Genomic DNA, 16058 nt, shown 5'->3' with positions numbered 1-16058 from the left:
GACTAGCCTTCGGTTCAGTCCAAGTCTGTTGGGCTCTGTTGGGTTGAGTTTGGGTTAGTCTAACTAGCCCGAGTTAAACTATAATTTTCTAATGTTTTTCGTTGCTTTTTGAACTTTTTAATATAATTTGGAAAGTGTTGAGTTTTTTTTTTTCAAATCAATGTGAGAAGATAATTCGAATTTGAGACATATTACAATATTCGGAAGAGAAATACAGACTAATAGCTAGTTGATAATGTTCAATAACTGTTTTTTTTAACATATCAAGAAATATACCAGTAACGTTACATATTTTTCTATCTGTCAAAATTTTTTTTTTCTTGACAACCATGTCAATTTTTAGGAGAATGATCTTTAATAATAAAATTTTGTTGATTGAAGTATTATAGAAATAAATTTGTTATTTTCGTGTTTCTTTGTGTGGGTGTGTAAAAATGTTATCATTTGTAGTTTTACTATAAAATCATTTTATTATCATGTATAAAAGCACAGTCGTACATGATGCACAAAATTTATTACAAAACATTTTAAAAGAGAGTTATTTGAACTAACACCCCCTCAGGTTTTCGACTTTTTTACAAAATCCTTTAAGGTTTCATAATTACACGAACACCCACTGAAGTTTCAAATTGTTTTCACAAAACCCCTTTTCGTTGATTGTTCTTCCTAAACTTGATGATTTCATTTTTTTTTAAATATGTGCAAATGAAAAAAAACAACCTTAGTGAATGTATGTGCAATCTAATCTCAAAGGTTAATTCTGTCTTTTGGATATAAAAATTTTAATAAAAAATCATCAATCTGTGGACGAAAAATCAATGAAAATTGGTTTTGTGGAAACAATTTAAAACCTCGGGGGGTGTTCGTGTAATTTTCGAAACCTCAGGGGGTTTTGTGAAAAAGCCGAAAACTTGAGGGTGTGTTCGTGTAAATAACTCTTTAAAAGATACATTTTTTCATTGTAATCAATGTTTACTACTTGTTTTCATGAGAGGAGTAAACATTTTTGAATTGCCGATAACAACTTCTTTGTATATTACAGTGCTGATTAATTGTCTATATGTATTCTCATTAAGGGAAAAAAAATATGGCAAGAGATGGGTTTTTTTGTCATTCATTAGGGAGGTAGAGGGGGGAGAGTTTTATATAGGATTGCCTCAAAATTGTCTCATACGTGAATTGAATTGGATGCACTTAAAGCTAGGAAGAGAGTTTCGCTCACTTTTTCAGTGTGGTACCACCCCATGTGCGCAGAGATGGTTAACTTATGTCATTCGATGGTTCCATAATTGATAGTCTACAAATATAAATTATGTTGCATGGTCACTATCCTATCTAGCTACTTCTTTATGGAGTATGGAAAACGACCCATAAATAATTGGTTTGAGTTGAGACACGCAACATGTCGGCTACAAATAAAGCTCCGCAAAATGAGCCTCTTTGAAAACGACCACAATATCTGATATTTGGATCTTGTGCATTGTTCGTCAATGGAGAAGAAACTTAAGAGCAAATGAAAATGAAAGGTAGATTAATTAGCATATACAGGATGCTTTTATTATAGGATTTATAGTTTTAGGGTTTTAACAGTATATATTATAATTTGAGTGAATTTGTAATACTATGCGGACATATCATAAAAGTTTTCACAATTGCTTGAGGGGTTTCTTTGAAAACAAATGTACTTCCTTCGTAGGAAAGAGAACATCTTCAATAAATGAGAACTGTGCTTCATTTTGTCAGAGAGAGGCAGATCCTTTTGAGGTTGTTGGTTTCTTAACTATGCATGCAATGATGCACATGAGGGTTCTTGGTTACCAGTTACTAGCACAAGCTAATGGAGATGCAAAATCACTTATATATAATTATGTGTTTGTTTATGTAGGTGCATGGTGATTTAGTTAGAAGGCACGTGCAATAGCATGAGACTAGAATTCATCTTACTTGACACAAATTTGAGTATGAAGTTTCTAATTTATGAGACATTACATCGATAATGACCCCGATTAGTAAACAAACTTCGATTTAGTGTTAATTATGAGTGATTAATCATGTCAGCTCATGATTAACTAGCATTCGATATGAACCCAAATGACACGATTAATTAGCATCTGAAAATTTATTAACACTGGGATTACCACACAAGTCGATTTCGTAAATAAATAGAATAAGGGAAACAATGTTTCAGTTCCACTCTCTGAGTTCCCTCTCTGGTCTTGGCTTCTCTATAAGGCTTGAAGGTTTAACTTATTTTCACCACACAACATCCATGATCCTACTTACAACTGAAAAAAATAGTACTGCAAGTCTGCAACAGCCTAAGGATATTGAGGAACCAAAGGTGGCAGGTGTGGTAACTTGCCAATCTTTGGGTGGGGGAAGTATTTTGGGTGGGTTTTTGGAATATGAGGAAACTTGGGCTTTGGGTGGGGGTAATATTTTGGGTGGATTTTGGTGATAGGAGGAAGCTTGGGAAGAAGAGGGTGTTTTGGAATGAATGGTGGGAGTGGTGGTTTCTTGAAGAATGGAGGAATCTTTGGCAATGGAGGGTGAGGCTTAAAGAATGGATGTGGCTTTGGCTTGTAAAATGGGATGGGAGGTGGAAGTGGCTTTTGGAAAGTTGGGACTGGTGGTGGAAGTGGCTTTTTGTATATGGGGACTGGTGGTGGAAGTGGCTTCTTGTATATGGGGACAGGTGGTGGAAGTGGCTTTTTGTATATGGGAACTGGTGGTGGAAGTGGCTTCTTGTATATGGGGACAGGTGGTGGAAGTGGCTTCTTGTATATGGGAACTGGTGGTGGAAGTGGCTTCTTGTATAGTGGGGACTGGTGGTGGAAGTGGCTTTTTGAACACAGGAACTGGTGGACAAACTTTTTTCGGTGGCTTTGGTGGAAGTGGTTTCTTGTAGATTGGCACTGGAGGAGGCAAAGGCTTCTTGTAAACTGGAACTGGTGGAGGAAGAGGCTTCTTGTAAAACTGGAACTGGTGGAGGAAGAGGTTTCTTGTAAATTGGGACTGGTGGAGGAAGAGGCTTGTAAATTGGGACTGGTGGGGGAAGAGGCTTGTAAATTGGGACTGGTGGGGGAAGAGGCTTCTTAAAGATTGGTACTTTTGGAGGGAAGACTTTAGGTGGGAAAGGAGGGAAGACCTTGTGTGGGAATGGAGGGAATGGGTGACCAAAGAGTGGGTGTGATTTGGGAAATGGAGGCAAATTTAAAGGTGGCAATTTGGGAAGTGGGTGAGGCCAAAGGAAGGCAGAAGTGCATGTTACTGGTGAGAATTTAAGTTTGCCACCAGCCACTCCAAAGGTTTGTTTTCCTTCACTGGTCTTGGACTTGAAGACTATCTTGGAAGATTCTAGGCCATCATGGGCAGTACAAGGTGCAGCCAATGCACTGTGAAGTTGGGCATAACATTCCTCTTTTAGTTCATCATCTCCTTCTTTTACAATCTCCTTGGGAAGGGACACTTTGAACTTTCCCTCTTCATTGAGCTCCCCAAACCCTCTTGTTTTGAAGTGCCCATTTGCTGGCTTGCAGTCAATTGTCACATGAAGACCTGCAAAAGAAATTAACAAAGGTCACTTATTGTATTTCTTCATCAAAAGATTTTTGAAAGAGGTGCTTTTGATTATAAATAAGTTAATAACAATGCTAATTGTGAATAAACAGTTATTGTTTTCTTTATTCAAGAGAGAAGACGAGAGTTTAGTGTAAGTGTTCTACCGCATGATATGTCCTGCAGAAATAAAACCTTGATGCTACAAGAATTGTGTTACTTGGGATCAAACTCTTGATGATCAGGGACCATCTGAGCCAAACAAGTAACCCCAAGAAATCCCTAATAAAAAGGAAAATTGTTCCCCAGTATCAAACCAGCTGGACCAGTCACCTTGTTTGACCCTTTTGCAAGTTTCACACAGACACAGCAATTTAATACATGTTAATTTTTAACACTATCAAATTTTGAAATGCATGGCAAATGAAAAATTCATCAGAGTATTAAGCAACTTAGACAGAAAAATGCAACCAGAAATTATAGTACCTGAAAAGGCCTGGCTAGTCTTAATACTATTCTTAGCACAGTCACTACATTCTCCAACCCCAACTACCTCAACTGTCTTATGTTCAGCATAACAAAAGCTCACAAAAAGCAAAGACAACAAGAAGCACTTCTGCAGAAGTGCTTCTTGACTGAGAGGAAAAATCTTCATTGGGAACCACACCCCAACAAAGAATAGGAAGGAAAAGAAAACAGCTTAATTCTATAAGCTTGTGGTATTACAAAGCTTACAAGCATTATTATATATAGTGTCCTTAAGGTTTTGATTTAAAGGCACACCGACACTGAAGTTAAGGGCTTCACATGAGGTTAGGGACCCTCCCTTTTTAGATGACCTTACGTTTAAGGGAGAAGAAAATGACAGTAACGTGCAGAGCGGCTTCATCCCCCAATATGCCATTATCTTTCATTCAATGACCTCCCAACTGCAAAGCTCAATGAGTTTTGTGTTCTTATCTGTCTAAACCTACTCATTCAGCTCACATTAATACCCTCCTTTTTACACAAACCGATGTTTAAATTACCAAAATAATCCGTACCCTTTACTGCCCCTGATAATTTGGCCACGGTAGTACAAGTCACATATATGCAAAAGTAGTTTATAAAAAACACATTAAAAAAGATTTCGGCACACGCGTCAAACTATAATTGATAAGAAAGTATGAGTTTCTATTTTCGAAAGAAGAAAGACAAGTATTTCGTGTATATGATTGTTGCTCCCATATTTTGTTTTATTGGGTTGCTTTAATTTCTCGCAGTTGGGAAGCCTAAAAGGAGAAAAAAATTGTGGCATTTGCATAATTGATCTGAGGCACATATCTACTTCACGTGATCATTTCAAACTACAAAAACCAGCCGAGTTCATCATATCACAAGTCCATGTTTATTAAATGTGCACACATTCGTCATATGCCTATTAAAATGAATTAAAATGGGAGACTGGTGCAGTTGGAAATTGGAATTGAAGCCTGCGGCCTACCCCATTTTTCTCTTTGTCGAATTTAAAATTGGTTACTGTAGAGGGACTTGTAGCTCATGTGGTTAAGAACATTCACCCTTGTACCTGAGGTCGTACTAGGTACAATTTCCTATCCCCAATATCGCTTGTCTTTTTTTATAAAAAAAAATTAGGTTACTTACTGCATATGTGCATGATGGTGGGGTTCCAAAACTGTGGAAGCATAGGGCAGATGGGGAAAAAGTAGGGGGCTGCTCAAAGTAGAGCAATCAGACCAGTGGGAAAGGTAAGTTGGTGGGTATCTTACAATATTAAGTCATTAACTTCGAAGGTCAAAAACAGAAAACTTGCCAATTATGAGGTTACAGAAGGTAAAGGACCACCACCAGAAAACTTGCCAAAAAGTTATATCATAACTGATATAACAAAGTTTTACACAAACACAGCTTTTAAGATCAAATTCGAATTCCTACAATTATCGGGAGTGGCAGATCCATAAATTTTACTTTGTGAAAACAAGATGGAAGAAGTTCTCAAAGGAACGTCCCCACCTTAATTTTTTTAAGGCCCCAAAAAATACAACAAATTGGTTGCTAGAACAATTTAATAGGTGACAAGACTGTTGAACCCTATTCGCCTGTGATCATTTGTAAACCACACGTATCAAGTAAACCTAAATCCTAAACCTACATCATCATTTTATGCCCTGAAGTTTGAAACGTGAAATTTTTTTACAGTCCTCAGTACTAATGCAATAAAATGTTCATTCGTTCAGTCAGGACAAGATAGGTGAGCAACATAAAATCATGATCCTGATACATCAGTCAGGACAACTCAACTCAATTGTTCCTAATATTTGGCAGGCCAACTAACGTTAATTGATCTAATTTACCACCACTTCAGACAATGTATCGGATGTTGTCTTAAAACACAGCTGGCATAATCTGACGCTAATTTTATAAAAATCATCTATAAAATCTCGATCATGTTGAATACCGCTTTGTAAAAAGAAAAATTGAATAAAATTTCTCACGACAAAGTATTGCCACCATTGCATAAATTCCATAGTTGAAAAACAGAAGGTAGCTGCACGTATTTCAGCTTCCATGCTGCAGCAGTCTCACCAGAAAACCTCATTCGGTCTTACATATCATCAAAGATATATGAAGCAGAAAACCAACTTTAATTTCATCCACAAGTAAGCCAAATCCATGCAAATTTTGGAACAAAATGAGAGATCTCAAAGAAAATTGTATAGCTTCAACAAAATTGTATGATTCCTAACATAAAATCTGCGTTAGTTTTACTTCTCAACTTCATCTCTAAAAATGAAATGTAAAAAATCCTTTCAAGTCTACAACACCAAGGCATGGTTTTTTTTTTCTCCGTTTTTTCTGGTCTAATTTCCATAACTAGCTCGAGTTTTCCGCCTCTCTTAAATATCTCCACATCCCTAGCATGAGTTACAAGAGTCTGCACTTCACTGTAATGTCTTGTGCAGATGAACTGCGCCAAATTCTGTAATCTATTTCTTCTTCTTTGATGATTTGTTGAGTGACTGAGTATATGCAGTTCCCTGACCATCAAAAGCAGCAAAGAGAAACATATCAGGATTGATTCTTGGATTTATAATGAGCAAGATAGAAGGTAAACTTAAAGCCACTCAGCTGAACCACTTGCTCTAAACATATACTAAATTACAAGAACAGATGCTTGTAGCTCAACATGAAAAAATTTAGTCGAATCCCCCCATTCAAAATGTAGACTAAGGTTATAAACACATGTTTGAAGCTCTCCAAGAAGCAACTCATTTAAAACACGCATATTTTTGTTTTGAATAACAACTTTTAAAGTTTATATGAGGGCATTGCTTGGTCAATGAGAGATCTAAATCTTTATAAAAAAAAATGTTTTGAATTGTAAGAGCCCACGTTTGAACAGTTGGAAACACAAAATCCGAAAATTAGTGAAACAAGTGAACAGAAAAGAAATTGTGGGAAACTTTTTAGTACAATGATTCAGCATCAACTGCATACCTGAAGCCATTCATCCATTGAGGCATCTGTAGCCCTGGTTCCAACTTCCACCTTGGGAGCCCTCTTAGTTTTCTAAACATAAACACACAAAAAAAAACAGAACTATGAGAAAAACAAACAAAGTTTATAATAAACACATAACTATGAGAACTAAGGGCCATGAGGAGATGAAAGGATAAAATTTGACGAGCTTTCCTGTCTTTTCTCATCATTGCATATATACCCATGGGATATTATACGTGTATTCTTATATTTATCTCAAGAGTGTGTTAGCAATAAAACTATCTCACAAATAAGTTTCAATACCTTGGAAAGGTGTTGTATTTGGCCATGAATCCATAGACCCAGCAGGACAAGAAGGGCAAATCCAAGTGTGACAAGAAAAACAGACTCAATGCTCAGGAAAGCACCAGCCTCAACAACTTCAATGGTACCATTGTAGAAGGTGCTCTGGTATGGTTGCTGGTCTATCTCATAATATACGGTACCCACAAGATCAAAAGTTCCAGGCTGCACAATACAAATAAATTGCTTCAGGCCAACCATAACTTTTAAACCTCTCCATATATTTAAATGCGTTTGAAAGTAAAGATGACTGCAAATGCGAGCAATTTCAGATGTTAATAAATAGCAATGCATAGAACTTCCATAGGAACGCAAGTACCTGCAAGAACTTGCTGACAGCAAATATGTATGGGAAAGTAGCCTGAGCCGAAGCTGGAACTGACCCATTGTTAAAAGTCTACAATTAAACCAACACTGTTAAATACAACTGACCAAATAACCAAAAATAATTAGCAAGAAGCAATTTTAATGCAAAGCATAACACAAAATTCACAAGATGAAACTAAAGAGACGGGGTTTACAACCTAGAAAGCATAGAATGGTGCAGGAAAAATACAAAACCAACCCAATTGTAATGCCCTTTACAAACAAATGAATGAATAAACTTTTGGTTATGAAACATGTCGAAACAACTCAAAGTAATAAAGCACCCATACTTTCAAATGAATCAGTTCAACGCCTCATATAGGGCAAAACATGAATCTTCTACTTAAAGACCAAAACTGCCCTCTCATCACTCACAATGTTCTTGATTGAGCTTCAAAATATATTTGCAATATTGAACATCTATTCAATCTGATCATCAGCCCTCATCCGCTTAAGATTCAAATGAAGGATAAGAATTTTTATAAAATTAGATGAATGGACGCCACATCTCAGGCCCGATGTCAGGTGCTAAAAAATAGGCATTGACGGGTATGATCTTTATCAAGTCAGTTATGAAAAGATATTTCATTAAGATCCATAAGATATTCGTATAACAAACTTATGCTGCACATGCATATCCAGCCAATGTTGAAAATAGTGACACTAACAAACTATTATTTGCTAAACATACACATCCTTCACTTGTAAAATAAATTACATGTAACTAGAGAGCAATATTTCAAGAAGCAAGCCAATAAAAAGATATTATACTGCAATATGGAAATCAAATTATCTTCAATAGTTAATAGAAAAGACAAATCGTCATAAAATGTTGCTACATTCTAAAAACATGTTTAAAAAGCAAACAAAAAATCCTAATGAAGCACACCTATACAAAAGCAAATCCAGAGATCATTATATAATGATATGTAAACTAAGCACAACAAAAATTACCTGTGCAGTAAGATTCTGAACCAGTAGATTGTGATCAAAAGGGAGATGGACACTGGCTTTGATTGCAATCACATTCAAGCTTGACTCCCCTGGTTTTTCATCAAAACAGCAACTAAGCTATGCTCTAAACATTTGTGAAAAATTAAGTAAAAAAGTACACTAACACAACCACAAACAAGAATTTGCTCTTTCAAAGGGATGCGGCAACACAGAACCCACCATAAAGGTACAAAGACATTTTGAACAAAGCATTGCATTGCACTCAGAGAATGATAGAGTCCAATCACATAAGAAAATTTATGTTTATTACCATCATTTTTCAGTCCAACCAGTAGTTCAGTCTCTTCCCCTGCATTCACCGCTGCAAAAACGAGATCAAAGTAAAACACTTCTCAAAACCAAACAAAAGGGGCAAATTTTCTATGTACAATATTGATGAGATTCTCACATTTAGCGCTGTTTTTGGGGAAGACACAGATCGTATCAACACCGGGAGCTGGGCTAAAATTTCCATCTCCAAAATCTTGGACATCCTCACCAACAATCCCAAGATCACTGCTTTCTTCTACGGTTTCAGAAGTATCCACTTCCGAATCAGACTGACCCCTGGCGACTATAAAGAGGAAGAACCATAAATTCAGTACAACCAGCTTCGAATTCACATCAAATACATGTAAATACCATCATGCATTCCACCATTACCAATATCCTTAATCTTAATCAGCAAGGCCTCATCAAACACGTAAATCACGCTTCAAAACTGCCAATTGAACTCAAGACCCAACGTATGCTTATCTAACCCAGCATGCACGCATTACATATGTTTTGGCAGAAAAGGCATGGGAAAAAAAAGTTCATTAACAAATATAAAGTTGCTTTCAGAAAACTCACGAAAGCGATTGCATGTTAGCTGAAAAGGCGACTTAAAGTGATTTTTCGCTTTCAACTAATTAAATTGTTAACAATAAACTCAACTAAGCCATCCCAAAGCTGCACATCAATAATAAATTTTAAATTCGAGCATAAACCAATAAAACAATGTAACATCGAATTGAACGCGCATTATCAATCAAAACGAAAGGCAATCGAATCAGATCTCATTTGCATGGATCAACAAAGTCAAACCCAGCATGCAACGACCATAGACTAGCCAGTAAATTGTTTCGATGTATAAAATCATATTTCAGCAGACGAAATGAATGAGACAATACAAAAAGAAAATAGATCTAGATCTGGGAATTGAGAAAGATACCTTGGAGGAAAGGCGCTGCGATGAGGAGGAGAGCGAAGAGAAAAACCCTAATCGCCTTGGTCTCCATGGGTGCGAGCTTTGGTTATTTTAGGTGGAGTTGGTGTGGATTGTTTGTAGTGAGGAACGCGTGGGTTTCGACACAGTGCCAAAGCAGGGACTTATTAAGCTTCTGTTTATGGGTCAAAAATGACGACGATATTCAGTATTTATCGTGGTTCTAAATTAATTAATAGGAATAATAAATAAATAAAAATACTGGAAATTGTGTTTAGGACACAAATTGACGTGACGTCGTCGTTTTGATTTTCTTTCGCGTTAATCTTAGGACGACAAGTCTCGTATAAAAAGTGAGTATGGAATTGTCTGTGAGATGTATTCGGAGTTTCGGATCGTGTTAATTGGTTTTTTTTATTGAATACTAATTAAATTATTTGACCAACAAAAATAATTAAATTAAATTTGATATACTCAATTGTTTTTTTTTTTAATCTATAGCAAAAGGCAGAGAACGGTGAAACATTCAAAATACCAGAAAATGCCCTTGGTTAATGCAAACATTAAGAATTCAAATTATTAATTAAATGAGGATAATATGGTAAATTCACAATTTTTCATATTAAAAAAATTAAAATTAAAAGAAAATTTAGATAAGGATCCTATTTTTATGGAACACAACTATCCATTATCTTTTTTAATTCTAAAATAAATTTAAATTTTTAAAAAAAAAACCTCTCGCAGGCGCAGAAGCGCGTGCAGAGAGGCTAGTATCTTAATTAATTGTGTGAGGTAACTAGATCTTAATTATTTAGTTTTGATACATAACATTTTAATTTATCTACCTATCCCAAAATAGAATATTAGAGATAGTAGCTAGCTACATAAATGGGTTAAGCCAATTAATCAGAGCAATGAGTAAACTTTCTTGTACTCAAGTTTGAACCCTAATACTGTAAATTAGATTAATTTTAAATATTTTAAATTATTGCTCTAATAAAAAAAATATAACTTAGTGAAATCTAACTATACGAGGAAGTCAATTCATGAACAAAACAAGTATCAAATGTATTCAAATTTTTATTAAGGTACCATGTGCTTCTTGAAAACACTGTTGGTTGTTAGAAAGTCTATGAGACCTATATGTTTGAATAGCCAAACAACATTATTATAGATGTTACTATACATATTATTTGTCGTCCATAATTGTATGTTGAGTTGGAGTGTTCTTGGTAATTACTTCGCTTTTCAAACAACACTTTACATGAAGAGTATATTATTTAAATATATTATATTTACTATTATAAAAAAAAAATTAAGAAAAAAAGAGCCCAGTATAGCCGCACAGCTGTTCTATTTATTAAAAAAAGGGACCCACCTAATAATGTCTAGAATACATAATTTTTTTTATAAATATTATATGTACATGCATAGCTATACTATTTGAAAATAAATAAAAATTAAAAAGGGCCCCAAAATAGTAGAGCGGCTATACTATTTTTTAAAAAAATTTAAAACGACTCGCCTAGCACTACGTGGCTGATTTTTTTTAAGAGTATATCCGCGCGACTATATTATTGTTTAAAAAACCACTATAGTATATTTGTACGACTATACTCTTTAAATATATTATATTTATTATTTATTAAAAAAATAAGTGTATAATACATGAAAATATTTATTAAAAAAAAAGAAAGGTCCCACCTAGCGACTAGGCTCTTTTTTTTTTTTTTTAAAGTATAACCACACAACTATACTCTTTAAAAACACTTTTATTATTAAAAAATATAATTTAATATTTTGGTGGCAATCCCAAACATACCTAGTTATTTCCATAAACAAACGTTTTTTGTTATTTTAAGTTTTTTTAATTAAGCAATCGACATATCAAGAATCCCTACTTTTGAGCGTACTTCCATCGATATTAGCTACAGAAAAAAATAACTCTTGTTAAATACTAATTAAATACGTTTATGGTATCAAATTAGGTACATTACACTGTCTGCATTACAATTCATAAAATGAAATATGCTTATAAAAAGAAACAAAAAGTAAAAAAATCACTGAAATAAAGTTTTTTTTTGGACAAAAAAAAGGATGATTGTATATAAAAATACCTATAAATCAGTCAAAATAAAATACCTACCATCATCCAATAGTCAAAATAAAATACATTTGGACAAAAACAAAAACAAAAAAGCGAAAAAGGGTCAAAATACCGGCAACTCTAACTCCGAACGACAGCGAGTCCGTCACCAAGGAAACACAAAACGACGCCCTCTGGTTGTAAGCGCAGATAAGATTCGCGCTTCGTAACCACTTCTACGACACTTGAGAAACCCATCGCTGGTGCAATTCGCAGGTCGTAGATGGCTACATGTTCATCTTCTTCCACCAGATAATTCGTGTAGGCTCTCATGGATCAGCAGTTCAAACACGAAGGCTTCATCCAATCTGCGCCACCTCCATTTCCTTCCGCCATAGAATTTCCTCAGCCCCCTCCTGATTCCCGCGCTCCCTCCGGCCGCTCCCAACCCAATTCAAGGTTCGTTGTGCTCTTTCTATCTCTGGTTTTTTTTGTTTGTTAAATTTTGTATATTTTGGCATTTTATCACCTGGGGGTCCAATTAAAACGATTGAGTCTTGGATTTATGGTGTTATCTTTTCTGGGTTTGTTTCTGATTGAGCTAATTATGAATAATTTTTGTTTTGTCTCAAGGTTCATATGCATTTTTCAGTGTAAATGGGCTTACAATCAAATTGAGAACTGTGGCTAAACACATTTAAAAGTTTAATTTAGAGAATGGTTTAATGGGACATTGTATGTTTTGTTGTGTGCACAATCAGAATCAATGTGTGCACAATGCCTTTTCAATAGTTGACTTTCTTGCACACCGAATTGGTGGTTACCCTCTAGTCAATCTGTGATGGATTACTGTTTGCAGCCAAAGGCCTGAAGGGGAAACTAAGGATTGTCTAACGGCTAGAAAGATTCAGAAGGCTGACCGGGAGAAGTTGAGGAGGGATCGACTGAACGAGCAGTTTCTTGAGTTGGGGAATGTTTTAGGTACAATTATTGTTTATACTCTATTCTTTTTGGATTTTATATCTTTTAGGTACTCCATTTATCATATGGGCTTTGGCTACCTCTTTGGCATAGATATCATAGATAGAGATGTTGGCATCTACAACTATTTCTATTGTCTTATGTTTGTATCATTTCATTATAGTACTGTGCATGAGTAGATTGTTTATGTTTGAATGTCCTTATGGAACTGAGTGCCATATGACACGATTTATCTGCCACTACGTTATATAGAGTTGCATTTGAAAATTCATTGCGCCACTGCATATTTGCACAAGTTCCTTCTTTTGGTTTATGGGACTTACTTCAACTTACTAATGTGTAGTATTCTTCCTGTATAACTGCTTGCAACTTTCATTATGGTGCACGTTTATGGATTTTCCTGTATTACTGCTGGATGCATGAATATCCCACACTTTTGTATTGATTTACATTTGTTACGGTAAAACGCAGATCCAGACAGACCCAAAAATGATAAAGCAACCATTTTAGCTGATACAATTCAAGTGCTGAAGGATTTGACATCGGAAGTAGACAAACTTAAAGCTGATTGTGCTTCACTAACCGAAGAGTCTCGTGAGGTGATTTAGTGTTTTATTTATTTATTTATTTTTATATCCTGGTGAACTATGCCCAATGCTGGATTCTTTTATAGGGCATCTAATCACTATTTTGTTTATAAACAGTTGACACATGAGAAAAATGATCTCAGAGAAGAGAAGGCATCTCTTAAATCTGACATTGAGAACCTTAATGCTCAGTATCAGCAGAGACTCAGGGCTATGTTCCCTTGGGGTGCTATGGATCACTCAGTTGTAATGGCCCCACCTTCATATCCATATCCAATGCCAATGCCAATGCCTCCAGGTCCAATTCCCATGCATCCACATATGCAGCCATACCATTATTTCCCAAATCAGAATCCTGGGGTCATTCCTAACCCCTGTTCAACTTTTGTTCCATATGTTACTCCTAATACTCTGGTTGAACAGCAGTCCACCCAATATGTGTCGCCAGTAGTGCATCCAGGAAGTCGGTCTCATGTTTCAGGCAAACAAGATTCCAGAAACAAATTATCCGGGGAGAGTAAAATTGACAGAAGTGAGGATTCAAATGATGTTACGACAGAACTAGAATTGAAAACTCCTGGATCTATGACTGATCAGGTCAGTTGTAGCCTTCTAAGTTGTTTAAAGAATGATATAAAGCTTTTCAACCATGTTTAAGAAAATTATAATGGAGCTTATTGGCTATATCTTACCTTTTGGGGCTATGACAGTTCAGTCCTCATTGACGTAATTTGATTGTTTTGTAGGATTTATCATCAGTACGAAGAAAATCTCAGAAGTCAGCGAGGAAGGAAATCAAGGTTACAGAAGGGAGTTCTTCAAGCAGATGTTCTTCTTCTCGTAGTGTACAGGATAGCTCATCTAATAGCGTAGTTGGTGGCACAAAAGCTGATGACTGAAAAAGAGAAAAGGTAACAAAGAACAGAACAAGGCAGGGTCATTTTGTTCTTCAATAACGTCAACAAAGTGCTCCATTTGTTTGATTTTAGTGAACTGTTTTTTAAGGTTGCTTGAACATGCGACATAGCTCTGAACTAAACTATTGTATATACTGTGGCAGAATGCTTATGGTGTTAGTACTAAATATAAAGATTTTGTTTTCTGCAGGTGTCTTCTTGCATGAAGGTGGCAAAGGATGTTGGTTGGTTTTCATTAGCAAGGTATGGGGCGTTGAATGGATCTCCATATTCTCTTTGTTAGCATGTTTAGACACTGATATTGCAGCAGGGAAATGTACAAGATAGGGTTATCTAGTCCACAGGAATATGTATTTTTTGTTGTAAATAGCAGTCTTGATATTCAAGAAAGACATTATTTTATTCAGTGAAAATGTGAAAACAACAGTGTATGTGGTTTATTGTGGCTTTTGCATCTAGCTGTAGCGGATAGGAGAAGCTGCAGGGATTTTTAGGGATTCTTTTGTATTGAGGGTGAAGGTGAATAAGGGGAAATATTGTCATGAATAAGGTGAATAAGGGGAAATCTACTCATGAGTCATGGAGATGACTCGGATGAAATAATACAATGTTCATTTCTGTTCCTTCTCACCAATCAATTTTTCACTGACAGTGCATCTGATCCGAGTATAAAAATACGTCCGACTGTACACGGATATGACTTCGGACATAATTTTTAAGCACGAAATTTTAGACTGTATAGTGTAAGAGACTAAGACTTATCACGTCTTAGTAAAGTGAGAGCCTGTGAGATCTCTTGGCATAGAAGCCAGATGAGCTGCTGTAGTTAAAAGTGTTGCATTTTCTCCAGACGAATCTGAAGATCTTTTCGTATAAAAACGAACTATGTCATAATCCTGAATCTTTGAGTTGAGGTCCAAAAAGGCCAATACGTGATGGCACGGGCTGTGATTGGTGAAAACATTTGAAGGACTTAATTGCTGAAGGGGATTTTGAGTGGGGTGCTTTCATTTCATAGGCATGAGAAATGTCCAATGAAAGCCACAAATTCGATAAACGGATAAAATGATTAGCATCCAACCCAAGACTAGGAATTAACGGTGAAAATTGGCCAGAGAGCCTTCTATGCCTTATATTTCTCAATATAATTACAGTTGCTTCATTAAGCGGTATCCTTACTGATTCAACTACTGTCGTTCTCATTTATGAGATTTGAACTCAGGATGGACTTCAAAAAGGAGGAGACCATATGTCATTCACCATTCAACCGAAGCTCGTGTATATACATGTATGTGTCTATTGGATGCATGATATGATGCAACCATACTGAAATTTATCCAAAATGAATATGCTTTTTTGTTTGTTTGGCATGCTTGATCAAAAAATGCTTAATGAAAGACAAATTAAAGCGGCTAACTATTATCTCAACTGTTTCTTAGTTTGTACTGAAATCTCAAGACTTTCCCAGCCCTTTCTTACTAGGTTTTAAACCACTTTCAAATCAAAATAAACTTTTGTCT

At 35.7% G+C, this 16058-nt stretch overlaps 3 protein-coding genes across 3 annotated transcripts; 1 reads left to right on the top strand and 2 right to left on the bottom strand.

Annotated features, from left to right (window-relative positions):
• LOC18767369 (proline-rich protein 4) lies at nucleotides 2083-4282 on the bottom strand. The gene is given in 4 exon segments (XM_020553667.1): nucleotides 2083-2816; nucleotides 2818-2973; nucleotides 2975-3558; nucleotides 4045-4282. Coding segments are annotated over 4 exon segments (1407 nt in total). The 5' UTR covers nucleotides 4214-4282; the 3' UTR covers nucleotides 2083-2318.
• Nucleotides 6185-10201, bottom strand: LOC18766607 (translocon-associated protein subunit alpha). Its single transcript, XM_007201306.2, has 8 exons — nucleotides 9974-10201; nucleotides 9170-9334; nucleotides 9032-9082; nucleotides 8722-8810; nucleotides 7721-7798; nucleotides 7363-7566; nucleotides 7057-7128; nucleotides 6185-6596 (listed from the first exon to the last, which is right to left on the bottom strand). The coding sequence occupies exons 1-8, from the start codon at nucleotides 10038-10040 to the stop codon at nucleotides 6546-6548; spliced, it is 777 nt and encodes a 258-aa protein (XP_007201368.1). The 5' UTR covers nucleotides 10041-10201; the 3' UTR covers nucleotides 6185-6545.
• LOC18768884 (transcription factor bHLH121) lies at nucleotides 11699-15161 on the top strand. Its single transcript, XM_007200315.2, has 6 exons — nucleotides 11699-12512; nucleotides 12913-13034; nucleotides 13506-13633; nucleotides 13739-14218; nucleotides 14368-14532; nucleotides 14729-15161. The coding sequence occupies exons 1-5, from the start codon at nucleotides 12385-12387 to the stop codon at nucleotides 14518-14520; spliced, it is 1011 nt and encodes a 336-aa protein (XP_007200377.1). The 5' UTR covers nucleotides 11699-12384; the 3' UTR covers nucleotides 14521-14532; nucleotides 14729-15161.

This window comes from Prunus persica, chromosome G8 (genome assembly GCF_000346465.2).
Source record: "Prunus persica cultivar Lovell chromosome G8, Prunus_persica_NCBIv2, whole genome shotgun sequence".
Classification (NCBI taxonomy): Eukaryota; Viridiplantae; Streptophyta; class Magnoliopsida; order Rosales; family Rosaceae; genus Prunus; species Prunus persica.
The sequence above is the reverse complement of the archived record's forward strand: the minus strand, read 5'-3'. Positions and strand labels throughout refer to the sequence as shown.